The 27,884-nt window shown below is 46.3% G+C and overlaps 1 protein-coding gene across 5 annotated transcripts in view; it reads right to left on the bottom strand.

The window, feature by feature from the left end:
• The window catches only part of NCKAP5L (NCK associated protein 5 like), a 534,672-nt gene that overhangs the window by 153,740 nt on the left and 353,048 nt on the right, over nt 1-27,884 (bottom strand). For all 5 annotated transcript variants that reach the window (XM_069653864.1, XM_069653865.1, XM_069653863.1 and 2 more), the window contains one exon: nt 3,948-6,940. In XM_069653864.1, the coding sequence (XP_069509965.1) occupies nt 3,948-6,940 (2,993 nt within the window). The remainder of the gene's footprint in view (nt 1-3,947; nt 6,941-27,884) is intronic.

Genomic DNA, 27,884 nt, shown 5'->3' with positions numbered 1-27,884 from the left:
AACTGGCCTGCCGCCTGCTCCAAAGGCATTACAGACTCTCTATCCGTGCCAAAAAGGACCCACATTCAGACACGAGTATCTGGCACGTCCAACAACATGGCTGAACTCTTCAAAATCTGCAGGGAACTTGCCAAACCCCCTGCAGTGTCCTCTGCCCCTACTCCTTCCCAGGCCCTTTGCAATGCACTCTCCACTCACTTCACCTCCAAAACCCAGGACATACTGAATAACCTTATCACGCACCCTTCCAACCCATCCCCCCCTGCCTTCCCCTACCACGCACCCTCCTCTTTCCTCCTTTGCCTCCATCTCTCCGGAAGAAGTCACCAGAGCCGTCAACTCCATGAAGGTCTCTTCCAAACAGGTTGCCCCTTGCTCATCCAGGACCATCAAGGACATTTCCTCTCTCGCCCCTGCCCTTGTGATCTTTGTAACCAGTCCTTTGCTACTGGTACTTTTCCATCCTTTCTCAAGCACTCCCTTGTGCGACCCCGCAGACCCTTCCTGCCCAGCCAAGTATTGCCCCATCTCCATCACTCCTTTCTTGGGGAAATTGCTTGAGAAGCTGGCCCTGCCCCAACTGAACTCTCACGATGAACTTGGAGGTCTTCACGAACATCGATCTGGATTCCGAGCATTCAGTGGCACCAGGCAGTGGCACAGAAATTGCTCTTCTGAACAACCGTGAAGAACTGCTTGCATCCCTTGATTCCAACTCCCCTGCTGTCCTCTTCCCTCTTGATCTCTCTTCTGCATTTGACACAGTGAACCATTCCATCCTCATAAAAAGGCTCCATGACACCCTTGGAATCTCGGAGCAGGCACTGGACTGGCTGACCTCCTTCCTAACTGACCGCTCTTACAAAGTCACACTGGGCATCTTCTCCTTCCCTAGTTCCTTCTCCACCTGTGGCGTCCCCCAGGGCTCCATTCTCTTGCCTTGGCTCTGTAACATCTACCTTACTCTGCTGGCACGCCTCATTTTCTCCTTCTCCCCCCAACTGCCAGTGCTCTGCCGACGACACACAACTCTTCTTCAAACTTCCTGCAGACGGCCTTGCACCCTCCATCATCCCCGACTGCTTCTCAGCAATCCAGGCCTGGTGTGCTTCTAATGATCTCTGCCTCATTCGCAGCAAAACAAAAATCTTTCCTATTGGGACCTCGGCACCCGACTTCTTCCCTTCACTCTGGTCTTCTTCCGTGGGCTCTCCCCCTGCTCCCTCCTCTGAAGCCAGAAATCTCAGAGTCATCTTCAACTCCTCTCTCTCCATCCTCCCTCATACTCAGGACATTGCCAAAAAACGGACTTTCAGCTTTTCCTTCTGAAAGGAATTCTACCTTTCTTCACCTTCCCCCAGAGACTCAATGTTACCCAGGCTCTGGTTTTCTCTAGGCTTAACTATTGCAATAGCCTCCTCCTTAATCTACCTTCATCCACTCTGCGACCCCTCCAGCTAATCCAGAATAGGGCAGCAAGACTTATCCATGGTCTCAAGCCCAGGGACCGCATCTCTCCTGCCCTACAAAGTCTTCATTGGCTCCCGGTCGCAGCACGGATTAAATTCAAATCCCTCTGCATCACCCACAAGGATGTCTGGGGCCAGGGTCCATTCTATCTGCAACTCTTTCTGACTAAATGTTCCTCCTCTAGACACCAGCGTTCGTCTGGCACCAACTCCCTGTGTGTAAAGCGCTTTGCCAAACCGAGGGCAGATGGTCGATTGCTTTCCTCAGCGTGCTCCCAATTTTGGAAAAGCCTCCCCCTCCTCTTAGTCTTGAGCAGGACCTCCTTATGTTCTGGAAAAGCCTCAAGACATTCCTCTTTACCTCTTCCCCCCTCCTTGCTTCCCTCTTCCGCCTGCTAATCGCACAGTAGCTTGATTGTTGCTCAGGGCCCTTATGCATCATCGCCCCTGACCTCCCCCATCTTATCATCCCAGCTGCTGTCTATCCTCAGCACATCCTCCACCACTGGAGGTTGCACCTTCTTCATAGCACTTCACCTACTGCTATCCATGAGTACCACAGCACCTACCCCATACCCCTCTGCACTTGCACATTCTGACCACTCACAAGGCATAGTAGGTCTGACTTGCCCTCCCCATTGTCTCTTATATTGTATCATTAACATTGTTGTAATTACATTGTCTATCATCCCCTGTGCCGGTGGGCATGTTGAAACAGTATTTGCTTCCTGTATAGGTGCCTAACAAGTGAACAATAAATAAAATAAATAAATAAATTACTGAGGTTTTCCTTTAACTTCAGCTTAGTCAATTTGCGAAAGGTCCCCGAGACATGAGCCACTGAATCGCTGTCGTAGTTGACAAATGAAGAACTCTCTGCACCCACGACCCCCGAGTCCAATGCTGGAACCTACGGTGAGAGCACTTGACCCAGATTTATCTCGGGTGGTTCATCGTGATCAGGTTTTGGGGGCTGGGTCGCTTGCCTGTTTTGTTATCACCTGGTTCACATTTAATTTCAAATGGCGTAAAGTCCTACCCTACGTCTGCCCTGGTCTGGCTTTTGGTGGTGGACCTGGAGCACAAGAATCGTGCTTGGGGCAACTCTGGGTAACTACAGCTAGCAGCTTCCCCTTCCTTAAAATGGAAACACAACTTTGAAATCAAACAAACTGGGTACCTGACTTTCGTACCATCGACTGCCTATTTTTTTTTATCGTACAGAAGAACTGTGAATAATTTTCTAATATATTGCGCTACAATCTTTAATTTATGGAAATTTTACTTCACAAAACTCTCCATTTTGTAAGTTTTAATCCTCATCCTTGTTACCAAGTAAGAGTTTGGGTAGACTTTTGTGTAAAACGATTTCAGGTCCACCAAGGTTGGCTTCCCAGAACCATACACTCGTAGTGGCTCTGAAAAACCCAACACTGCTCGAACAACCTTTTATTTGGTGTGTGTCTCTCTCTGCTTTATCTGTCCCTTATACAAGATCCCTACCTTTCCAAGAGCGTCGCCATACTCCTCTGCCATGTTTACCAGTAAGACTTTGGACTAACTTGGCAGCAACCCCTGGACAGGCACTACAAGTTAAGTCTCTCCACTCCCCTTACAAAAGATATTCAGGAAATGAATCAATTACATTGCATCATTCAGTCAGTGCACATGTCGAAGTAAAATAAATTCCTTTTCATGAAACAATAACCCGTTCGGCTGATCGATATTCAAAGTTTCTTCAGCATGCAAATCTTCAGGAGAAGGCTAGGTGTTTGTGAAAAATCTCTCAAGTCGCAGGGGACAAGTTTGAAATATGCCTCCCCAAAGCATATTTTCTGAGGATCTATGGAAAACCCAATGAGAAAAACACCTTAGCTTTTCAACATTCCTTTTGTACATGAAAAGGTTTATGAGACTTGAGGGAATTTGACATGAATTTTCGGATCTGGCCAGATCCATCAGCTGCATGCAAAATGTAGTAAACTTTCATTGGCACGGTCAACAGTTACAGAAGAAATGTTGCTTTCATTTTCCTACATAAAAGGATCAAGCAACCTTAACTACAGAGTCATGAAAACAGCTATATAATATGGTTTTAACACAACCAAGACGATCTAAAACAGGAAATGGATGCTAACAGCAGCACCCTAAACCATAGGGGAGACATACAAATAGGAATTGGCACGTGTATATAGAGGTGATGAGGATTAAAAATAAAAAGACTAGAGCCCTTATGCAAAAAGAACCATGTTGATAAGTTGAATTTGATTGAAAAATAAATAGCTGCAGCATTGCAGCAGAAAAGGGCAGTTTTGTTTTCGGTCTGGCTTGCTCCAGGAGCAGGATTCCTAACAAGATGGAAAAGAGGGAGAGCATCTGAGTGGAGTAGTACTGGCACACTCTGAACTTTCAACATGGCCAAATTCCCAGTCACTCACTTATGGGAGCTTCACGCTCATAAAACCCTGTTCTACTCACCTGTTCAATAGCTGACGCATAAAGTTGTCTGGAGTCACCTCCTTGGAGTAGATCACCTTGAGTTCACTCTGCGTTTGCTCCAGAATGATGCTGCTTGGATGGGCTCTGTTACGCTCTGCTGAGAGCCCTCTCATGTAGGCCTTCTCTGCTTCCAGAGCCTTGCGTAGATCCTCAGCCTTCTCCATCAACATAGAAATGTTTAAGCTTTCTACCTCCTGTTTCTTGGCAGCTGCCCTGCCTTCCCTCCTGGGAGGAGAGGCAGTCATTCCACGCTTCTCCTCCTTCACCTTGAAGGCATCAGGCCTTCGACTCAGCGCAGGTAATTTGCTCTTCTTCAGTCCGAACCAGCTGGCAATACCACTGGAGTTCTTCTGTTTCACCTCTACGACTGGGGTCCGGTCTTGCTCTTTAAGACGAAGCATGTTCTCTTCGATTCCCTTCATCACCTTTTCCTCAATGGCAGAGTGCAAAGTAGAGCTCAGTGGCAACTTTTCTGCAGTCCTGGTGGCTGGTGGTGTCCTAGGTGCATATTCTGCACATGTGCTTCTCCGACCCATGCTGAGCTGCTGGACTCGTACTTTATCATCTGGTCCCAGAAGGAGTGGGGGCCCAGAGGGTGGGCTACACTGCTTTCCCTCTTCACTAAGAGGACCTTTCGGTGCAGAGGTTTTCAGAGGGGATTTTGCTGGTAATTTGGTGGGACTCCCATGAGGGCTCCTTGCGTTTTTACTGCCATTTCCAGCTGCTTGGTGTTTACCTGATGCCCGAGAAGCCTGTGGGGATCCAGGAGGACCACGGTGTCTGGAAGGGTGGTCACTTTTTGGAGAGTAGTTTGCCTCAGCCTTGGACCCTACTGAGTTGGAGTGGTAGCACCTTGCCCTAGGCTCCCCGTTCACAAAGACCTCTGCTTGCCTCAGGCTCTTGGAGCCTCCACCCCGCTTAAGAAACACGCGTGGTTCAGATGGGCAGTCGGAGAGGCTCTCACCCATTTCAGGCGACCTTCCCAGCGAGGCCTTGTTTCTCTGGTTGTTTGCGGTCACCTGGCTAGTCCCCTCTACTCCACGATCTTCCTTCCAGTCTGGTTGAGTAAACAAATCTGCCTGTAAGCTTTCTGTACTCCTCAACTTTCCCAGTGCAGTCAGGCGCACCTGAAAAGGGAGGTGACCCACAGAAGTCTCTGACATTTTCTTCTCAATTTCAGGTTTCAATCCCGGAAAAGGGCGCTTGCAGTCCACTGGCCCTGAAGAGCAGGTTTCTGGTTGCATTGGTTCAGACCTGGATGTTGCAGTGCAAGGATGGAGCCCAATGTCAGTGCTGCTGTGGCCAGTCTCTAAGTCCGGTAATCCCTCCTCTACTGGAGCCACAGGGCTTGCTGGCATGGAGAAACATGGAGGATGTGACAGTTCTGATACTTCAGATTCTCTGACTGGACGGATTAGTTGATGCACAAGATGGGAAGAGCAGGTCTGCAGGACACCAGTGGAATTTTGGACTGTGATTTCTGAGAGGTTTTCATAGTTTGGTGTTCTGGGTGCTTCTTGGCAAAACTGTTCAGACAGATTGGCTGCAGAATTTCGGACAGACACAGGGGAGCACTGGACAGGAACTTCACTCTTAGCCATAGAATTCACTGAGACTTCAGCATCAAGGACCAGCTGACTCCTCCCTGTACATCTGATGTCTTCTTCTCCCCTACAAGGTCTTCTGGCAGGCACTGGTGAGTGGTATACTTCATAGTTGTTTCTACAAGGAATCTTTGAGCTGCGGGTAAGTTGGGGACTGAGCCGCAAGTGGTTGGGGCTCTGTGTTCTATCAGCTGCATTTGGCATCTTGAGAAATTTAAGAATCTTTGATGGGGAGGGCACAGGAATGGGTGTTTGTTCTCCATGATGGTGGGCAATACCCAGGTCAGAAGTCCGCTTAATGCTGCCCCCTAGCCCGCTGGTGCCACTGAGGATCTTACAAGCAGGATCATCAGATTCTGGGGTTGGCCCGAGACACCCACTGGAGACGTAAGTGCTTATGAATGTTTCTTTGTGGCTTGGTGCCTCTGAGAGGGCCTTTACCTGCCGCTTCACAGCATGGCTACTATGGACTGAGGACACCTCTGCTACTTTATCTGCCTCCTGCCATGCTGAGGTTGAGTTGACAAGCTCCAATTGCACATGTGAAGGCTCTGGTGTGTTGGTGTCCTCAGTTTCAAGCTGAATTTTCCCAGTCTGGGAAATCTCCCGCAGTACTTCTTTCTCCAGCGCCTTGCTTAGCAAATCATTGCTTGGGAGTCCATCCTTGGAAGGCCAGGTCTCAGAGTTGATCTGTCTGTTGATGACCACACCCCGGTCTCCGTTCACAGTATTGCGGATACCATTCTCGATCATGACCGAGAGGTAGGAGTCAGCATCTTGTAGAAAGTCCTTCTCATGCATGGAGATGGCACTCAGTAGCGGCCCTTTCACTGGTGCACTCATCTCTGTCTGCTCACCGCTATCATCAGATGATGAGGAAGAGCTGGGGCCTGACAGATCATTGCAGCAGTGTGGCGTTAGCAGCTCCAAGTCAGCTGGCTCTAAGTCAACACAGCCACCGCTACCCAGGTCTAGGATCCCCCCTTCCTCCTCTGTCTGGAGTCCCTCCAAATTAGGCCCCCGGCCTCCTGTCTTCCACCGCAGCAGATCCTCCAGACCATTTTGCGCAACAAGGAGCCGTGACGCCCAGGCCTCTGGTCCATGGGTGATGCCTGGTCCACCACCCTCCACAGTAGTGGAGTTTACTATGGCTGTGGAAAGTTCCCAATGCCGCTCTGCCTTCCACTGCACAGAGAAGTCAGCATGTCCAGGTAATGGTGGGTGTGATGTGGGGCATGTCAAAAGGGGGTCAGCCTCCTCCAGCTTCCGAAGCACCTCCAAGATCTGTGCCTTCTTCTTCAAAAAAGGAGAAAGTGCATCCAGCGATGAAGAGGCAGGGCTTGTACCATGGGGCCTCTCACGGTTTACCTGATGGAAGGACAAAATGAAGTGGGTGAGAAGAACCACAAACATATAAAATAAGAGAAATACAATAAGGGGTTAGTAGAAAGAAACAGAGTTAAGGGGGAATGGAGAAATACCAATAGCAAATCAGGGCACAGAGGGCTGTTGCAAACATCAAAGCAGGCAACGAAGGGTGATTACAATCAGAAGAGTTCAAAGTAATGGTGCGACTCAAATATAAGGAAAGGGGTTAAGGTGACACCAAGATAAGCAGGAGATTGGGGAAAAGCAGGGATCATTGAGGTGTTGAGAATTCTGTTTTTAATTGTTTTTTTAGAAGGTCTCCTGGCACATTCAAGGGACAAATTAGTTTCTCTGTATGCCAAGAATGCTTTTCTTCAATCCTATCTGTTGTCCCATTCTACAATAAACATGCAGTATGCAATGCTTAACCGGTCTACAGGATGGAAGCCTATGAGAATTAATCTTCCATTACAGAGCCTATTTTCATGTGCTTACATTAGCTGTGCATTAGTATTGGATGGTTGCTCTCTTTCCACCAGTTCATTGCCAAGACCCAAGGAAAGCATTATACTTCTCTGTCCTTAATTCAGAAGCTAAAGAATTTAAAAAATTACAACAAAAGTATTTACTGTAACATCCAAAAACACATCCAAACATTCCCCAGCATATTTCAGTTCGAAACTGCTCCAATGAGTATTCCTCAGCTCTAAACGTCTGCTTCCCTCTTTTCAGACTTGAGTAGCAGATATGTGCTATTTTCATTCTTATGCAAGTGAGATTCTGTTGGCTAATAGTGCTTACAAATATATTGCATAGTTTGAAATGATACTGCATTTGTGAGTGTTATAACTGTCTGAATATACGCTACACGTGGAAAAGATAAAGTGGTGGAATTCTTGGGAAGCTTGGCCTGCATGCTCTTAACAGGCTGATACTTTCGTTTTGGTCAGTAAGTGGCAACACTTACCCACTAGTATTACGCAGAAAGCCCAGTCAGGCTTAAACCCGATCCTGACAGAAAGAGGGTCTGTGTTTTTGTTCTGCTTCAAGAGTCCTCATAGCTCCTAGGACAGGGCTACCCCAACGGTGCATCTTAGTCCTCCAGCGAGAGTACCCTCTCTGTGTTAATCATGTGGTTAGGATGGTGGAAGCTTTTTCACCCGTTTAAAATGGTTCAACAGGGTGGACCAACTAACGAGCCAGACCTAAATCCCAGAATCAAAAGTGACCTCTGCACCAGCGGCCCATGGACACCCTCGGATGAAACCAAGACATGAAGTAAGTGGACCCAGCTCATTTAGAAGCCTCAAAAGTGATTCCTGACAAATCGGAGTACAGTGGGTGAGTTAACATACCCGTTGTTACGCAAAGTTTGTATGCAGTACCCGTTGGGACCACCACACACAACTAGGACTACAGGTGTAAGCAAAATCAACCTTTGGTATAAGTCTGTACTACACAGTTTTTTTGGTAGCAGAGCTGAGCAGCCAGGCTTATCTCAAGAGGGGAATGTGAGCAGTAAAGAGGTTACACAGAGGTCTACAATCACAGGTGTTCAAGTAAACACTTACACTCAAGGTTTGATAAATACTTATGAATGTATTTATCTGTCAGTTATAAAACATTCATAAGAAGGAGGCAATATAATCACACATATACCTCAATACTATTTCAGAATACTTTTCAAGAGGTAAAAGGCAAAGATTATTAGAACATGAAAGGTTACAATTATTCTTAGATAGTGCAAATACTTGAGTTCACCAGAAGCGTCAATTCAATTCAATAGGGTAGGCCAAAGTCAATGGACTAAAGTCTTGGATTGGATAAAGCGGTTCTGGTAAGTAAACGGTAAAGTCTCTGCCAAAGTTCTCAGAAGTAGTTTGTAAAAAGAAGAATCATATGTTGGGTCACAAGCTGATGAGGCCCAAAAGTTGCAAAAGTTCAAGCACTTTCACTGCGAGAGGTAAGTATGTCTTATTTCACAGTACCTTTCAAATGAAGAAAAAGATGCAGCTGATGACTTCTGTTCCTGGCAGTTCCTGCAGATCTCGCTGTTCCTGGGCCTCAGTCGTGGGGAAAAGAGGGAGGACGTCGGGGGACTCCTGCACTGCACTGGGACTGGTCAAAAAGCTGGCATTTGGCAAATCTTCAATTCCGGTGGCTGTGAGTAAAGCACACAAACTGGTGTCCCTCTCCCTGGTTATAGGGTTTCCTGCAGCACTCTGAGGAAAATGCAACCAGCTCCGAGATTGGTATCCAGATAGCTTACTGTCGAGTTGATTGGTCCCACCAACTCAAAGGGAGAAGTCGTCCTTGCAGGGGCTTCTCTGTCGAGTTGAACTTGGCGATTCGGACCTGCAGCAGAGCTTCACCGGGCAAACCAATGGTCCAGGAGTTGCAGCAGCCGTCCTCTTCAGGCTCATCTTCGGTTCTTCCATTCCAGTGGTCGACTCTTCCTTCCAAGCCAAGAGACTCGCCTTTTATTCAGTTCTCTCCCATTCATTCCAGCCTAGCTGTCACTCACCCAGTAGGGTGGCTGTCCTTGCTGGACAGTCGGACAGCCAATCAACACTGAGTACATTTGGTTCGCCTAGGAGACTAAGCACAGGGCGTTTCGGGCACCTCCCTCACTTCCTGTCCCCTCCCCCCCAGACACTCGGGCGCCAGAGGCAGTCTTCACTCCTGAAGCGCGCCAAAGGCAAATGAAAAAAGAGACCAAACCTTGTTTGGCGTGCAGAGCAAAAATCTAAAAGGACCTTCCCACAAAGAAATGGCGAAAAAAGAAGACCAGGGCCTGTTTTTACAAAGGGGGCTCAGACGCCATCTTTACAAACATAGCTCCGGCGATTTAACGCTAGCGGTGTTCGTGGTCGGGACAAATCATGGTAGTTTGTTGTAAAACCACTGCCACCAGCCATTCCCAGAGGAAAGGGTAGCATTTGACTGCTACACGAGTATCTAAACACAGGGGATACAAATAGCAACACTGTGGTTCTCGGATACCACTTCAGACTTTCCTCGCATCTGGGGTCAAGCACTCGGTTGAGGTGGCACAGGCTTGGTCGGTCCTGCATCAGAGAAGTCTGGATGATCTTCCTAGCACTCGGGTCAGACTTAAAAGCAACGCACACAATCTGGTGTTCCTCTCCCTGGCTCTTCTGTTCCAGCAGCAGCTGCAGTGGAAATACAACAGCTTCAAGAGGATTTCCAGACGGGCTTACTTTGGAGTTGATTGGTCCCGCAAACTCAAAGGGAGAAGTCGTCCTTGCAGGGCTTCTCTAGTCAAGGTGAATTCAGAGCTTCAGCACAGCAGGAGAGCTTCACTGTGAAAACCAATGGTCCATGAGTTGCAGCACACATCTCTTCCAAGTTCTTCTTCGGATTCCTTCGTCCAGTGGACGACTCTGCCTTCCAAGGCAAAAAGCCTTGCCTTTTTGTGCAGGTTTCTCCCATTCATTCCAGCCTAGCTGTCAATCACACAGCAGAGTGGCTGTCCTTGCCGGACAGCCAGCCAGCCAATCACCTTTGGGCGCATTCCTGTAACCAAGGGGATTAAGCACAGGGAGTTTCGGACACCTCCCTCACTTCCTGCCCCTGCCAGACATATTGGAGCCAGAGGCAGGTTTCACTTGTGAAGCCCGCCAAAGACAAAACAAACAAAGGAATCAAACCTGGTTTGGCGCGCAGAGTAAATCTCAAGGAGGACCTTCACGACAACAAATGGTGAAAAAAGAAGACCAGGGCCATTTTGACAAAATGTGCACCCAATGGTGCCTTACCGTGGCTGTGAACGCAGCCCGCGGTAAAAACACACAATGGCAGTAGAAAGTAAACCACTGCCAGCCACCAGCCATTAATTGTAGAAGGGGTAACAAAAATGTTACATGAGAAACTAGACAAAGGGGATACTAAGTAACCGCCTCCAGCACCCAGTTGGAAGATAGTGTGTGCTGGGTCTAGAAAGTTATAAAACGTAAGTAAAGTCAATTTCACTTTGCTGCTCTTTGAAACAGCAGTTTCACCAAGAGAAGGTATTTAAACCTTTGGGAAATCTAAGATTTCCCTGTGTCACTGCACTGAAAGGTGCTGTGTAACACAATGTAAAGATGATTCCTATGGAATTTGTCAGACTCCAAAATTTAAAAAAACACAGATAATAAAGCGCATTAAAATTACATGAGAGATAAAAAGTCCTAAAGTCCAGCAAAAAGAGCTGGGGTCTCTAAGGTAGAAGGGAATTAACACATTTCTGAGAATTCTCCCTAACTGTCCTCATTAACCCAAAATGGTTACTGTTTTGCCAATTTAAGATGGCTTGTCCCTTCTTTGCCCTTCTGCAGTGCTGGGTTGGGGAGGTCCTGGTTTGACTTTTGCCTTCAGTGGGATCCCTTTGTGAAGCCCGCCAAGGCTCGAGCGTGTCGGAGGACAGGAAATGGGGGATTTGTCTGCCATGCTGGATGGGGGAGGTCCTTGTTTATCTGTTGTCTTCACCGGGTTCACTTTGTGAAGCCCACCAAAGGCGCTAGTGTGTCTGGGAGGACACAAACTCCTCAGGCCTTTATCTGCCAGTGAGACTGCCTGGATCCAGTTCAAACTGGGTGCCTGGCTGTCCCTTGTTTGAATGGAAGCATGCATGCTGAATGGCTGGGTTCCTGAATAAGGCCAGGGTCTTGACACTGAAGCAAGAGTCGACCACTGGAAGATCCATTCCTTAGAGAAGTAGAAGTATGCCTGCAGAAACCCCCAGGGAACGCCAGAGCCATTGAGTGACCGTTGCTGCTACAGACCTCTTTCCCAAGCGACAGGGAAGTTATGAACTGGACAACTTCTTCCCTTAGACTGGTGGGACCAACCAGTCTGAAGACAAATCGCATTTTGGGCCATCTCTCGACCAGTTGTAACCATCCCCGTCTGCAATTCGCCAATACCCTGGAACCTGCGATCATTGTACGACATCGCCTTCCGGAAATCAAATCCTCCTGAAACTTTGGTGGACACCATCTGGACCTCGAGAGACAAGATTTCGCTCACTGAAGTTCCCTCTATGAAGTGCTGGAACGAGAGAGCAAGCTGAATCGACCGAGTGGTAACCGTTCTTCACTGGTGCTTTATAAAGGGCACCAAAACCACAAAACCGAGAAGAATCCATTGTTGAAGGCCTCTCCACTCGTCTGCTGCTGCGCAATCCATTCCAGTGCCCTTCTCGAGTCTGCCTGACCAAGAATCCAGTGACCTGGTCTGCTGCATCATGGGGCCATTGTGCTGCATCATCTTCTTCACGTTTAGGGAACTGTGAGGCTCTGGGTAGAACTTACCTAGAGTTGCTTTACTGCTCCTTTGTTGATAGAGTTCCGATTCATGTTTTTGGGAGTTCACCCATACACGTTCGCCCAGGCCCAACACCTGTGTGCCTGCAGGGAGCCTTTTACAAAGTCCCTGAACCCTTTTCCTAGCAAAGAACTGTACTTACTTGCTACAAGCCTTCTTCTGGAACTCTTGACATTCTACAGCGTGTGCCCTACCTTTTCTGCTCCCCAAACTGACTGAGACACTCAGAACTAGATAGGGATAGACTTTTAAAGTCCAAGGCCTCTGAATGTAATGCAACTCTTACCGGCTCTATATTGGTTTGGATTAATTCTTTCCTGAAAAAGTGATTCTGAATTTAATTGCCAATGTGCTTTTACTTCCCTTGAATTACTAACAACTATTCTACAAGCGTGTGTAAAGTAATTTTAACTACCAGTATTATCCTTCTTTGATTGTTGGTTGATGAACGCTTTTATTAACCTGAAGAAACTATTTCCCTTACCTGTACTCTATCTTAAGGTTTACTATTGAAGTGATTTATACCTGAAAATGTCTTACTGTATATATGCATAACGTTTCTCTTACTTACCTGAATTAAAAAGAAAACTTGACATTGCCTAGATTGTATAATTATTACTTCTATTTATATAACTACACATGTGTAAGTGTCTTCTTGACTGTGTGCTCAAAGGTCTCTGTTCTCTACTACAGCCCTTCTCCCTCCTAGACTAAGCCTGGCTGCTCAGCCATAGCTGCCAAACCTTTTGGGTAGTTCAGGCCTATACTAAGAGTTGGAGCCCTGCCTCTCTACAAGAAGAGTCTTCTACAGTCCTAAGTGGACTTTAGTAAAACTCCCCACCAAGTGGTGTTACAGTGGTGGGATACTGTGTAGTTGAGATACATTGAGCCTGTGGGACATCAATAGTCACAAAAACCATCCACTAGGATTGTTTTGTATACATAGTTCTGGCTGTAAGAACATTATTTCACAGTATGTATATCTACAAGCAGGGGTCTCTTGTTTAATTGAAAGCAAATACACTTAGAGAATTTTTCAAAGAAAGAAGATTACGTTGTAAAGGAAATAAGTCTGATTTGATCCTTTAAAGGACTTCCAGAAGTCCCCAAGTAAACAAGTATCAATTGCAAATTCTGTTAACACTGACCTAAGCGATGAGGATGAAGTGGACTAATTGGAGTTCAAATCTAGGAGCTGATAGAGTTGGAGGATGACACTGTACCCATACTAAGGCCCCTTTCTGCTAATTCTTCTAGGGCCACTTTGCCCTTTAACTTCGCTCCCAAACTTCTGTTAGCTCTTGAGCAACAGAAAGCCACAATTGAGATGAAATAAACTATGACATAGAATGTTAGAGCTCAGAGAAAAAGAAGGCCTTCAAGAAAGAAATGCAACATGAACTTGAGATGAGGAACATGTCTTCTCTGGCTGAGGACTACAGGAACCTCAAGCTCAGGTTACCTAAAGATTTGGCGAGTGCTTATGATGTTAAGAATGATATCATTGAATGGTTGAAGACATTTGAGTTTGCATGTGAGATGCAAGAAGTGAGGGAGAGTGCTCTTGTACCATGTGTCCTTTCTAGGCATCCCCAGAATCGCTGTGATGCGCTTCTGGAGATGAATGTAATGGACTGCAGCTTGGTCAAGCTAGCTGTTAGGGAGAATTCTCAAAAATGTGCTAATTCCCTTGTACCTTAAAGACCCCCAGCCCTTTTGCTTGACTTCAGGACTTTTCAATTCTTACCTGGAGAGTGTGAGCCCTTTTTCTCACTCTCTCATATATGATTATTGTGATTTTGACCCTGTGTTTCTTTTAACTTTGGAGTCTGACAAACTCCATAAGCAGCATATTTTACATTGTGACACACAGCACCTTCAGTGCAGTGGCACAGGGAAGTCTCTTAGATTTCCCAAAGGTTTAAATACCTTCTCTTGGTGAAACTAGTGTTTCCAAGAGCAGTAAAGTGAAATTGACTTTACTTACATTTTGTAACTTTCTAGACCCAGCACACACTATCTTACCATAGGGTGATGGAGGGGTTACTTAGTATTCCCTTTGACTTGTTTCTCATGTAACAATTTTATGGTACCCTTTCTACAATTAATGGCTGGTGGCAGTTGTTTACTTTTTACTACCATTGTGTGTTTTTACCGCGGGCTGGGTTCGCAGCCACGCTAAGGCACCCATGGGTGCCCATTTCGTCAATATGGCCCCGGTCTTCTTTTTTCACCATTTCTTGTTGGAAAGGTTCTTCTTGAGAGTTACTCTGTGTGCCAAACCAGGTTTGGTCCCTTTGTTCATTTTGTCTTTGGCAGGATTCTCGAGTCAAGCCTGCCTCTGGCTCCAGTATGTCTGGCAGGGGCAGGAAGTGAGGGAGGTGCCCGAAACTCCCTGTGCTTGATCCCCTTGCTTACAAGAATGCACCCAAAGGCAATTGGCCGGCTGTGATGTGTGATTGACAGCTAGGCTGGAATGAATGGGAGAAACTGCATAAAAGGTGAGGCTTTTTGGCATGGAAGGCAGAGTCGACCACTGGACGAAGGAATCCGAAGAAGAACTTGGAAGAGACGCCTGCTGCAACTTCTGGACCGTTGGTTTGCCCAGTGAATCCCTGCTGCTGTGCTGAAGCTCTGAATTAGCCTCGACTAGAGAAGCCCGCAAGAACAACTTCTCACTTTGAGTTGATGGGACCAAGCAACTCCAAGGTTAGCCCGTCTGGACATCCTCTCTGAGCTGGCTGTACTTCCACTGCTGCTGGAACTAAGTGCCAGGGAGAGGAACACCAGATTGTGGGCGTCACTTTTAAGTCAGACCCCGAGTGCAAGGAAGATCCTGCGGACTTCCCTGATGCAGGACTGATCAAACCTGAGCCACCTCAACAAAGTGCTGGACACCAGATGCAAGGAAAGTCCTGAGTGGTATCCGCAAACCACGGTGTTGCCATTTGCTGTCAGACGCGAGGAGCTAAAACACAGACGAACCGGTGAATTGAAGTTTGCCCATTGCTGCCACTGACCTTCCCATTGCAGAGCAGGAGTCCCCAGACGTCCTCCCTTTTGTCCCCATGACTGAGGCTCAGGAACAACAGGATCTGCAGAGCTGTACAGGAACAGAAGCCTGCTGGAACCATTTCTTCTAACTAGAGGTACTGTAAAGTCTAAGACAACTTACCTCTTGTTGTGTAGCCTTGCTTGCTCTCATCTGAGACCTGTCTTGGATACCTTGCAAAGTTGCTGAAGCCTTGCACCCCACAAGCCTCCCAGCTTGTGGCTCTTCAAGTTTTCTATTTTCTACAAACATTTCTAAAAACATTGTGCAAGACTTTTGACCTACCTGCAATGAAGATCTTCAGCTCCGCTAGACATTGTGCAATGAACATTGGCTGCCCTGGCTCCCTGCAAGACTCTTCTTACCTTTGACTCTGTGCTTGATATTTTCCTCAGGAAGAGTTAAACTTATTTGACATTGGAAGGTTTCTAAAAGTACTTACATGTTTATGAATTATTTGTTAACCTTTGTTTTATTCTTTTCTTCTATATTTTACACCAAACTCAGTATTGCTCTAAATGTACCAGTGATGAATCAATGTCCACAGTGTCCTTTCTATTTAAGTCACCTGAGGGTGTAGGAAGTGTCTGGGTGCCATGGCCAATGGGTATCATCTTATTTAGAGACACTAAGCGTGTTTTTGAAGTGTATTTTAATTGTTACATATATTGCTTCCTTCAGAGGAAGGCTTGCTATGGGGTGTTTTACTCCATTGGGCTTCGTGTGTTTTTGTGATGTGCGTTACACAGCTGTTAGTCGAGGGGGCACGTCTCCGTCCCCCCTGGTCGAGTTTTGGCTGGTGGCAGTGGATACAACTTTTTCTATTCAACCGCGAATATTTCTCTATGGGATTTTCCCATTGTTCGAGGCTACTATATTTATTTTTTAATTACGATAGCCTCGAACATACCGCCGGTTTATTTAATTATTATTAATTCTCCGGGTGGTATTTTTTGCCAAAACTCTGTTCTAAAATGACGTTTGTGTTCTCTTCTGTGACTCCAACCCAAGTCGAGCCCTTTGTTCCACTTTTTGGCAGGCTTCTCGACAGAAGCCCTCCAAAGTGGTGCCACTCTGTCTGGGGTACTTAGGAGGGGTGGAGGGGGATTTAGGCACCCTGGACTGAGTTGCCTGGCAACTCAAGTCGCACTCCGTCCTGATTGGCCCAAGTGGTGAGCCGGCCGACTCACCACTTAGCATGTTTGAGTGACAGCTAGGCTGAGTGAATGGGGGTTTTCTGCATAAAAGCAGGGCTTTGGGGACTGGAACTTCAGAAGTCGCCACAGGACCTAAGAATCCGACGAGAGAGAAGCTGACCCGACCTGCCACGACGACACCACCGGTGGAGCCCTGCTGGACCGCCTCACCACTTTTCCCAACGACAGAGGAGATCTCCCGCCGGAGAGTCTTCTTCCTTTGACTGGTGGGGATAACCAGTTTCACCGTCTTTTCGCCTTCCAAACGCATCTCGTGGCCGCCTTGCCTGTGCTAAGCACCCCGGCAACCGGAATACCACGTTTTACCACGACCGCGAAAAAAAGGGTAATACCTTTAACCGGAAAACTCTGCGGCTGGTTTCTTCCCTGGCAGTGCAACGACCTTCATCTTTCCTCCAAGTCGAGATCTTCTCTTCCCCTGGACGACGCTGAGACTTGCACTCGCTGCCAGGAACAACTGCCACCGCTGGAGGATCCTTCCCACTTAAGGTACCGTGTTCCGTCTGGCTTCCCTTGCCACCGACTGTACGGGGTAGATTTAGCCCCCGGCTTTCGAACCTGGGTTAACCTGGGACACCCTGGCTAAACTTTTCTGAGCCTCTCTAAACTCTTTTCGAACTCTCTGCAAGACTTTCAAAGCCTAGTGTAACTGTGTGATCTTGGGCGCATTTGTGCTCTGCTCTCTCTAAGAGTGGGCCCAGCCTATGGACTTTGGCTCACAAGTGACTTTTGCTCTTCTGCCTTGCTAAAAGTGTTCCTAAATCTTAGAGTGGTGTATCTTCACATATTCTGTCTTTTTCCCTCCCTTCTTCATGAACTTATTGGAGTGCCATCTATAGTTAAGCGCTCACCTCTGTCTGGAAATAAGTGGTATTAACTAAGACTTGTCTGATAAGGAATAAGGGTTGTATATATTATAATAGTAACTGTGTTTAGAGTGTTTTACAAAAAGAGTGCTGGAGTGTTTCAAACAGTGTGTTTTTAAATAAATAATTATATACTTTGATACCAAAGCTCTGGTCAGTGTTTGCTTGTGTTATTGTATCTGAGTGCCTATTGTGTATACTTTGCATACTGCCTAACTCTTCTTGAGGGAAGTCTGACTGCTCAGCCACAGCTACCAGGTAAATCTGGGTGGTACAGACTGCTACCAAGTGGGTTTAATGCTAAAACCTGTAGTCCTAAATCTTTTGCAGTGTTCCCAAAGGGAACTGCACAGGTTTCTGCCTAACAGTATCATATTATTTAGAGACACTAAGAGTGTTTTTGAAGTGTATTTTAATTGTTACATATATTGCTTCCTTCAGAAGAAGGCTTTTACTACTTGTGAAATAAATTAATAATGGATTGATCAAGAAACCTTGAGTCTAAGTGTTTACCAAAGGTTGGATCCCTATTGCCAGGAGGCCAAGGTTATTGTAGTGCACCCAAAGGGTACTGCATACAATCTTGCCCAACACTGGTGGCAGAGGTGGGATCTATTGTAGAGTTGTTACATAGAGCGTTTGCTTTAATTTTGTTCAACTAGAAAACTTCACAAGACTAAGCTCCACTAGAACAGCAATTGTAACATGTCTAATATGGATAACTTCAAGCAGGAAGCCCTGATCATTCTAGATCAACTGAAAGATGTGTGTAGGATCAGGAATCTCTCTGTTAAAGGAATTTTCTTTTATTGATTACAAGGTTGTTAGATCACTAAAGGTTGGATAATAGGCCTGTAAATCCTACTAATTCAAGAAATGTGGAAACTGATCAAGAGGATGAGGATCCATAGTCTAACTCTATTGCCTTAGACGAGCCAGAAGAGGGAGAAGATTACCAGGCTAGGAACACCTCTCTGCCTCAGCCTGCCCTTTTGCCCCAAACTTTGTCCACTGGGACCCCACAAGGTACATCACTGAGTCCAGAATATGTGTCTGTTAGGAAAATTAGACTTGAATTGGAGTTCAAAAGAATACAGACTCAAGCTGAAGCCAAACATCAGGACATCAAACTCAGGGAACTAAAAATGCAACTAGCTCTTGAAATGAAAAAAAATGTCTCTTGAAAATGTTTATATCCCAGAGTCCTCTAGGTCTTCCAGTCCAAAGAGGGCTCGCCTGCCCAAAGAAGCAGTGAGTATGTATGATGCAAAACTTGATATTTTGGATTGGTTGAGTGCTTTTGAATACAGTAATGGGAATCAGCGTCTCACAGGGAATCAGTCGATTCCTCAACTTTTGTCTAGGCTCCCCAGGTTGCAACTGATGCTGTAATGGAGGTGGGGGAACTTGAAAGAAAAGAGTAAGAGAATGTGAAGCTGGCTTTCAAAGCCAGGTTTGGGAAAACTCCTTGCCAGTACCTTAAGAGGTTTAGGACCCTCAAAAAGACTGATGGTACCCTGTTGGCTACCTGGGTGTGTGTGAATGTTTGAAAAACTTAGATGGGTGGGTTAAGGGTTACAGAGTAACTACCTTTGAAGGAATGAGAAATCTGTTTTTTGTTGGAATCTATTGTTGATGCTTGTTCTCCTGAGCGGAGACAGCAATTGGCTGACTCAAAAGAGATTGATCCTAAGAAGCTAGCAAAGGCTACTGACTTGTGGGTTGCCAACAGGGCTACTCACAAGGATTCTGGGGCCACTCACAAAAAGGATGAGGGGAAACAGCACAAGAAAGATGACAAAGAATTCTAAATCTCTAAATCCAACCACCCAAAAGAGGGCCACAAAGAGAAGGGTAAACCATCTGGAAAACCAGGTCAGTCTAGTGAAACCTCTGGTGCCAAACCAGAGGGAGGTCAGCAGAAGCCCCCATTCCAGAAAACATTTGGTAACCGTTACTCTTGTGGGTCTACTGCCCATGTGAAAGGGGATCCCAGATGTCTTTAGGGGTCCACATTGCATCCTTAGCCTTCATCCCTGAGGGATACGGCAAGTGGAAACATTCATCTATTGGCTGAAGACCCCATGGGAGCCTCAGGCAGTGTTTCTTTAGTGTCCCTGGGTCTGTGGGTACAGTAGAATGTAGATGTGTAACTCTATTCCAGATAACACCAAAGAATATTACAAGGACAGTGCACTTGTTAACTGACAGGAGACCCCTGCCATTAGATACACTGGGTCCAGCATTACAGTAGTGGATGAAACCTTTTTAAAACCTGAGGATGTTGCTAAGGCACCAAAGGGTCCCATTAAGCTTGATGGAGGCCCTCTCCAGATGGTTCCAATACTACCATCTCTCATCCAGTGCAATAATATGACTGTAAGAATACCTGTCAGTGTACAGAATAAGGTGCCTGGGAGAGTCCTGTTGGGGGAATGACGTAAACCTCTTGGAGTTGTATCAAGCACCCACAGGCCTCCCAGTAAAAGGAAGAAGGAGCGGACTAAGAAGGCCACAGATTAGATTACTCTCAATGGGTTGTTACTGAGGTACCTATAACACCCAGTCCACAGGAAGAACAAACTTCTAATTCCAGGAAGAAAGAGACAAAGGGGAAACCCCAGGTCTCAGGAAGGAAGAAAAGTATAAGCCCTGTGCACAAAACAAGGACAGCCCAGAGAGGACGGTCCAAGGTCACACCTGTGACCCCTCCACCAGTTGAAGCTGAGTGGGAGGACCAACCAGAGGATGGTGAAACAGAACTGGAAGAAGACCTTCCCCCTGTTGGAGATCTGGATTCTAAAGACCATCCCGCGCTGCGGACTTTGCTTGCAGAAGGTGGCCCTTGCAGGGCAGACTTCAGCAGAGGTCCAAGAGCGTGTCCGGCTCTTGAAGGACTTTGCCAACAGGCAGCTTCCCAGCTGGAAGGGCAAGAGCCAGGAAAACACAAGCTGTACTGGGAGGATGGCCTCCTTTGCAGTGAGCCTATAGAGTCTACCCCGGGGGACTACAGAAGACTCATAGTGCCTCAAGAGGTGAGAGCCCAGTTTCTACAGTTAGCCCATGAGATTCCTTCAGCTGGTCACTTAAACTTCAAGAAAGGATTTCTCTTTATTTCTACTGGCCCAAGATGGGGTCTGATGTAGATACATTCTGTAGAAGCTGTCAAACTTGTCAGACTTCTGGAAAGAATGGAGCCAAGAACGTGGCACCCATGGTGCCCCTCTCAGTGGTGTGAGTTCCTTTTGAGAGGGTAGGGATTGACATTGTTGGTCCCCTAGACCCTCCCACATCTTCAGGCAACCGATTTATATTGGTTGTGGTAGACCATGATACCAGGTATCCTGAAGCAATACCTATGAGAACTGTTACTGCTCAGGCAGTGGCTAAGGCCTTCCTTGGCATTTTAACCAGGGTAGGTTTTCCTAAGGTTATCTCAGTCAGGGGGGGCAATTTTATGTCCCACTACATTCAAAAGAATGTGGAAAAACATGGCTTCTCTTTGCTTATAGAGAAGTCCCTCAAGAAGGGGTTGTCTTCAGCCCCTTTAAGCTTCTCTATGGTCATCCGGGTTAGAGGCCCATTAGCCATAATAAAGGAAAGGTTGGAGAGTGCTCCTTCCCACAAGCCAGCGAGTCACTGACTTTGTGTTAGGTCTCCGAAGGACAATGACACACATGATGACAGAAGCTTCAGAAAACTTGAAAGCAGGTCAGGATCTGGTTAAACATTGACATGACCAGAGGGCCAACATGGTTGAGTTTACTCAAGACCAGCTAGTTATGGTACCTACAAGGCAGAGGGCCTTACAGGACAAATGGATCGGAGCCTTCAAGGTTGTGGTCAAACTTGGAGAGGTCAATTATTTGGTTGACTTGGGCAATCCCAAGGAGGCCCCCAGGGTCTTTCACACCAACCGCCTAAAGGCATATGTATCCAGACCAGAAATGGGAGCTTTGCTCTTATTATCTGATCAAGAGGAGGAGGAAAGTGAACCTCTACCCGATCTTCTGAGGGGACAGCCTTTATACGAAAAAATAGAAGGAGTTAATCTCTCTCCTGATCTGACTTTGGACCAACAGGACGAGTGCAAGGTTCTGTTAAATCAGTTTGCCTCTCTGTTTTTATTGACACCAGGCTTGACCCCTTGGGGCCAGCATGATATTCACACTGGTAACTGTCTACCTGTAAAAAGCAGGGGGTACAGAATGTCAGACCATGTAAGAACCCACATAAAGGAAGAGGTCAAGAAGATGCTTGATCTCGGGGTAATAGAGCCATCTACAAGTCCATGGGCTAGTCCTGTTGTACTAGTGTCAAAAGCAGGATCCAAGGAGTTTGGATTCTGTGTGGGCTATAGAGTACTTAATGCTTAATACAGTCACCACTACAAATGCCCATATATGCATAGTGACCACCTAGGCTACGTATTGCAGGCTCTTGAGCAGGCCCATCTGACCATAAAGGCAAGCAAATGTCAAATTGGACAGAGTAAAGTGGTCTACCTTGGACATAAGGTAGGAGGAGGTGAAATAAGACCATTGCCTAGCAAAGTACAAGCTCTACAAGACTGGGCCACCCCTACTACTCAAACCCAGGTGAGAGCCTTTTTAAGTCTCACAGGATATTATAGGAAGTTCATTGAGAACTATGGGACCATAGCTTCTCCCTTGAATGTGATCTCCTCACTCAAGTTCCCCAAGAAGGTCAGGTGGAATGAGGAGTGCACTAACTTAAGAAAGCCCATTGTCAAGCTCCAGTCTTAAGAGCTCCTGACTACAACCAATCCTTTATTGTACAAACTGAGGCTTCAAATACAGGAAGAAGTGCAGTTCTGAGTCATCGGGATGAGAAAGGCAGGGAACACCTATCTGCTTTATCAGTAGGAAACTTAAGGACCAGGAAACAAGGTGGGCAACCATAGAACGTGAATGTTTTGCCATTGTGTGGTCTTTGAAGAAGTTTAGACCATACTTGTATGTTTCTACTTTTGTAATTCAAACAGACAACCTACCCTTGAGATGGTTAATGCAGATGAAGGGGGAGAATCCTAAATTGTTAAGATGGTCAATCAGCATTCAAGGGTTTGATGCTACTATAGAACATAGGACAGAATGTAATCACCAAAATGCTGATGGTCTCTCTAGAAAGTATGACCGACTGGAGTAAGGAGATTCATCCAGGAGTAGATTAAATCCTCCTGTTCCTTAGTCCGGGGGGGGCGAGTGTTAGGGAGAATTCTAAAAAATGTGCTAATTCCCTTCCACCTTAGAGACTCCCAGCCCTTTTGCTGGACTTCAGGACTTTTAATTTCTAACCTGGAAAGAGTGAGCCCTTTTTCTCACTCTCACATGTATTTGTATTGTGATTTTGACCATGTGTTTCTTTTAACTTTGGAGTCTGACAAACTCCATAGACATCTTTTACATTGTGACACACAGCACCTTCAGTGCAGTGGCACAGGGAAGTCTCTTAGATTTCCCAAAGGTTTAAATACCTTCTCTTGGTGAAACTACTGTGTCCAAAAGCAGTAAAGTGAAATTGACTTTACATACATTTTGTAACTTTCTAGACGCAGCACACACTATCTTACCATAGGCTGCTGGAGGGGTCACTTAGTATCCCCTTTGTCTAGTTTCTCATGTATAATTTTTATGTTACCCTTTCTACAATGAATGGTTGGTGGTAGTGGTTTACTTTTTACCACCATTGTGTGTTTTTACCGCAGGCTGCGTTCGCAGCCACGGTAAGGCACCCATGTGCGCCCATTTCGTCAAAATGTCACCGGTCTTCTTTTTTCGCCATTTCTTGTTGGAAAGGTCCTTCTTGAGATTTACTCTGCGTGCCAAACAAGGTTTGGTCCCTTTGTTCATTTGGTCTTTGGCGGGATTCACGAGTGAAGCCCGCCCCTGGCTCCAGTATGTCAGTATGCAGGAGCAGGAAGTGAGGGAGGTGCCCGACACTCCCTGTGCTTAATCCCCTTGGTTACAGGAATGCACCAAAAGGTGATTGGCCGGAAGGCTGTCCGGCAAGGACAGCCACCCTGCTGTGTGATTGACAACTAGGCTGGAATGAATGGGAGAAACCTGCATAAAAGGCGAGGCTTTTTGGCTTGGAAGGCAAAGTCGACCACTGGACGAAGGAATCTGAAGAACTTGGAAGAGACGCTTGCTGCAAACTCCTGGACTGTTGGTTTGCCCGGTGAAGCTCTGCTGCTGTGTCGAAGCTCCGAATTCGCCTCGACTAAAAAAGCCCTGCAAGGACGACTTCTCCCTTTGAGTTGATGGGACACATCTAATCCATAGTAAGCAAGTCTGGACAGCCTCTCGAGGTGGCTGTACTTCCACTGCTGCTGCTGCTGGGACCGAAGTGCCAGGGAGAGTAACACCAGATTGTGTGCGTTGCTTTTAAGTCAGACCCGAGCACCAGAAGATCCTCCGGACTTCCCTGATGCAGGACTGATCAAGCCTGAGCCACCTCAACAGAGTGCTGGACCCCAGATGCGAGGAAAGTCCCGAGTGGTATCCGAGAAACACGGTGCTGCTATTTGCTGTCAGACGCGAGGAGCTGAAACACAGAAGAAACCGCTGAATTTAGGTTTGCCCATTGCTGCCACGGACCTTCCCATTGCAGAGCAGGAGTCCCCAGACGTCCTCCCTCTTGTCCCCACGACTGAGGCTCAGGAACAACAGGATCTGAGGAGCTGTACAGGAACAGAAGCCAGCTGGAACCATTTCTTCTAACCAGAGGTTCTGTAATTTCTAAGAGAACTTACCTCTTGTTGTGTAGCCTTGCTTGCTCTCAGTTGTGACCTGTCTTGGTTACCTTGCAAAGTCGCTAAAGCTTTGCCCCTCACAAGCCTCCCAGCTTGAGGCCCTTCAAGTGTTCTATTTTATACAAACATTTCTAAAAACATTGCGCAATACTTTTGGCCTACCTGCAAGGAAGATCTTCAGCTCCCCTAGACATTGTGCAATTAACATTGGCTGCCCTGGCTCTCTGAGAGACTCTTCCTACCTTTGGCTCTGTGCTTGATCTTTTTCCCAGGAAAAGGTTAAGCTTATTTGACATGGGAAGGTTTCTAAAAGTACTTACCTATTTATGAATTATTTGTTAACCTTCTTTGTATTCCTCTATTCTATATTTTACACCAAACTCAGTATTGATCTAAATGTACCAGTGATACATCAATGTCCACAGTGTCCTAGCTATTTAAGTCACCTGAGGGTGTAGGAAGTGTCCGTGTGCCATCCCCAATGGGTATCATCTGATTTAGAGAAACTAAGTGTGATCTGAAGTGTATTTTAATTGTTATATATATTTCTCCCTTCTAAAGAAGGCTTATACAACTGACTGAAATAAATTAATAATTGTTTTATCAAGAAACCTTGTGTGTAAGTGTTTATTTGAATAACTGCTACTGTGAAACTCAGTGTCACAAGATTACTGCTCACATTGACCCCTCTTGAGATAAGCCTTGCTGCTCAGCCACACTACCAACCTGTGTAGTTCAGACTTATACCAAAGGTTTGGTCCCTATTGCCAGGAGGCCAAGGTTTTTGAAGTGCAACCAAAGAGTTCTGCATACAATCTTGCTTAACACAAGTTCTCATAGCTAGATGTGGGAAGACTCCATCCCAATATCTAAAAAGGTTTAGGGACCATAAAAGGAAAGATAGTGTCCTATCGACCGCCTCAGTGTGTGAGTCTTCAAAGGACTTAGATGAGTAGGTTGAAGGCCATAAAGTGAGAACGTGTTTATGGAATTAGGAGTCTCATTATGCTAGAAAGTATTTAGCACCTTGCTGACTCAAATAGTTAGACCCCAAGAAGCTAACAATTGCTGCTGACTTGTGGGTGGCCAACGGGCCACTGACAAGGATTCTGGGCCTCCTCACAATATGGAGGAGGGGGGAAAGCACAAGAAGGAGGGTAAAGAGAATTCCACCAATCCAATATCCTCAGAGGCCCACAAAAGTAACAAGAACAAGAAACACAACACCAGGGTACATTTTAAAAGGCTAGTGACGCTTCTTGAGCCAAACTAGAAGGAGGTTGCCAAAAAAAAAACATTCCAGAAAATATTTGATAAATGTGTGGTTTGTGGGTCTGCTGACCATGTGAAAAGTGATCCCAGATGCACGGTTAATCCCTTAGGTATCCAATCTGTCTCCTTGGCATTCACCCAAGAGGGAGAGGCTCCAGTAACAGGTGTCAACTTTCACTCTCTAGCTCAAGGGCCCATTGGTGTTCATGTTAGAGTGGCTTTAGTGTCCCTTGGGACTTGGGAACAACAGAGCCAGAATGTGTATAATTCCATATGGGATAACACAAAAGAATATTTTAAGGTCTCCACAGTCAGGAGACCCCTGCCATTAGAGACACACAGGGACCTGCATCATTGTGGTAGATGAGACTCTACTCAACTCAATAAGTAGCTAAAGCTCCTCTGAGGCACACAAAACTTGCAGGAGGTCCTATCCAAATGCTCCCCATTATGCCTGTCACAATCAAGTGTAATGACATGACTGTGAGAATACCTATCAAGGTCACAACTGTAACCCCACCTTCAGCCGACACAGAGGTGGTCCCACAAGACTCTCCAGAAGACCCACCTACTGGTGACACAGATGCAGAGGAGGTTCAGCCCTACCTTGAAGATCTGGAATCCTAGAGACCATCCTGAGCTTCAGACTCAACTTGTCAAAGGTGGACCCTCTAGGGCAGACTTCAGTCATTGGCAAAGAGAGTGTCCCTCTCTTGAAGGCTTGCGCAAGCAAACAGCTTCCCAGCTGGAAGGGCAAGACCCTGGGAGGCACAGGCTCTATTGGGGGAATGGCCTCTTATATAGTGAACCTTTTCGAGTCAACCCCAGGGGACCACAGAAGACTTGTGGTACCCCAAGGAGTTAGAACTCTTCTTTTGCAGTTAGCACATGAGGTCCCTCTGGCTGGTCACTTAAATACTAAGACCACCAAAGAGACTCTCACTGTACTTCTACTGGCCTCAGATGGGTGCTGATGTAGACAAATACTGCAAAAGTTGCCACAATTGCCAGATTTCTTGTAAAGTGTAGCCAAGAATGTGGCGCCCTTGGTGACTCTCCCAGTAGTGGGAATTCCTTTTGAGAGGGTTGGGATTGACATTGTTGGTCCCATAGAACCTCCAACCTCTTCAGGCAAGAGGTTTATACTTGCTGTAGTGGACCATGTCACAAGGTACCCTGAAGTTATCCTTACGAGAACAGTTACTGCTCAGGTAGCGGCTAAAGCCCTACTTGGTATTTTTACCAGGGTAGGTTTTTCCTAAGGAAGTAGTCTCAGAGGGGGTCAAATGTTATGTCCCACTACATGCAGGCCATGTGGATGTTAGCAGAGTTTTCCTTAAATCCACTTGAGGCAAGACTCTATAAAACTATACCTTGGTATACAGATCCCCAACGCTTCGTATAAGTCTGTACTACCCAAAGGATCTGGTAGAATGACAGAGCAGGCAGGCTTATCGTAGGAGGAGGATGTGAGCTGTAGGTAAGTACACTGAACCCAGTCAATACAATAGTACAAAGAAACACTTATAATCTTCGTTATATCAAAATATATTTATTTTATATACACAGGCAGGTAATTAAATACTCTTTTTAGATAACCAAAACACACAGAAAATATCAACAATACTTTTCAATGATGACTGCTTCAAGTGTAGTTGCTCGCGGTTGTAACTGTTACAGAGAATTACACCGACAGTTCTACCCTATCACTAGTAAAGACACGCACTTGCATAGAGTACAGATAAACGGTAATGGCTTTCAGATCATAAAGTCACAGCAGACAACATCTTTGGGAAGGAAAAGGATGCTTATACACACTAGAGCAGTTGTTGACATTCTAGTAACACTTTTTAAGGCTTCTAATGCTTTGTAAACCCAATCCCTAAATAGCAAAAAAGTCAACGTAGGAGTGAGTAAAAAGTCTTATGGAGCAGCTGGAAAGGCAAAGTTCCTCAGGATACTTTAGTCACTAGAATAAAAATGCTTAGCAAGAAAACAAGTTATAGGGACATTTGCGAGGGACACCCTAAAGGACACAAGCTGTAAAGCATGGGCCAGATGTATGGGTGGGCACCCAAACACCTTGTAACTCACTCCAGTCACACAGGAGCAACTCTTCAACTTAAGTTAAGTTCTACCGTTAGCCCCGCAGTACCATAGGTTAGAAGAAGTAAACGTAGCTAGATTCTCTCCTGTGCAGCAGTGACGAACCCGGTCTCCTGATTCTCGGCCAGGTGAGGAAAGGAAGGACTCTGAATGGGATGTCACTGCAGCTGTCGCGAGAGATGACCCTCAGCAAGGATTTCTTCGGTCTCCCATGTCGGTCTGTGGTTTTGGTGCCTTTTGATCAGCTCCAACAGTGAACGGTTACCACATGGTCGATCTTCCTCGGTTCTGCAGTCTTGCACTTTGGTGAGGGGACATGGATGAGTGG

The sequence above is a fragment of the Ambystoma mexicanum genome, chromosome 3q (genome assembly GCF_040938575.1).
Source record: "Ambystoma mexicanum isolate Mex_15411 chromosome 3q, UKY_AmexF1_1, whole genome shotgun sequence".
Lineage (NCBI taxonomy): Eukaryota > Metazoa > Chordata > Amphibia > Caudata > Ambystomatidae > Ambystoma > Ambystoma mexicanum.
This window is presented reverse-complemented; position numbering and strand designations above follow the sequence as displayed.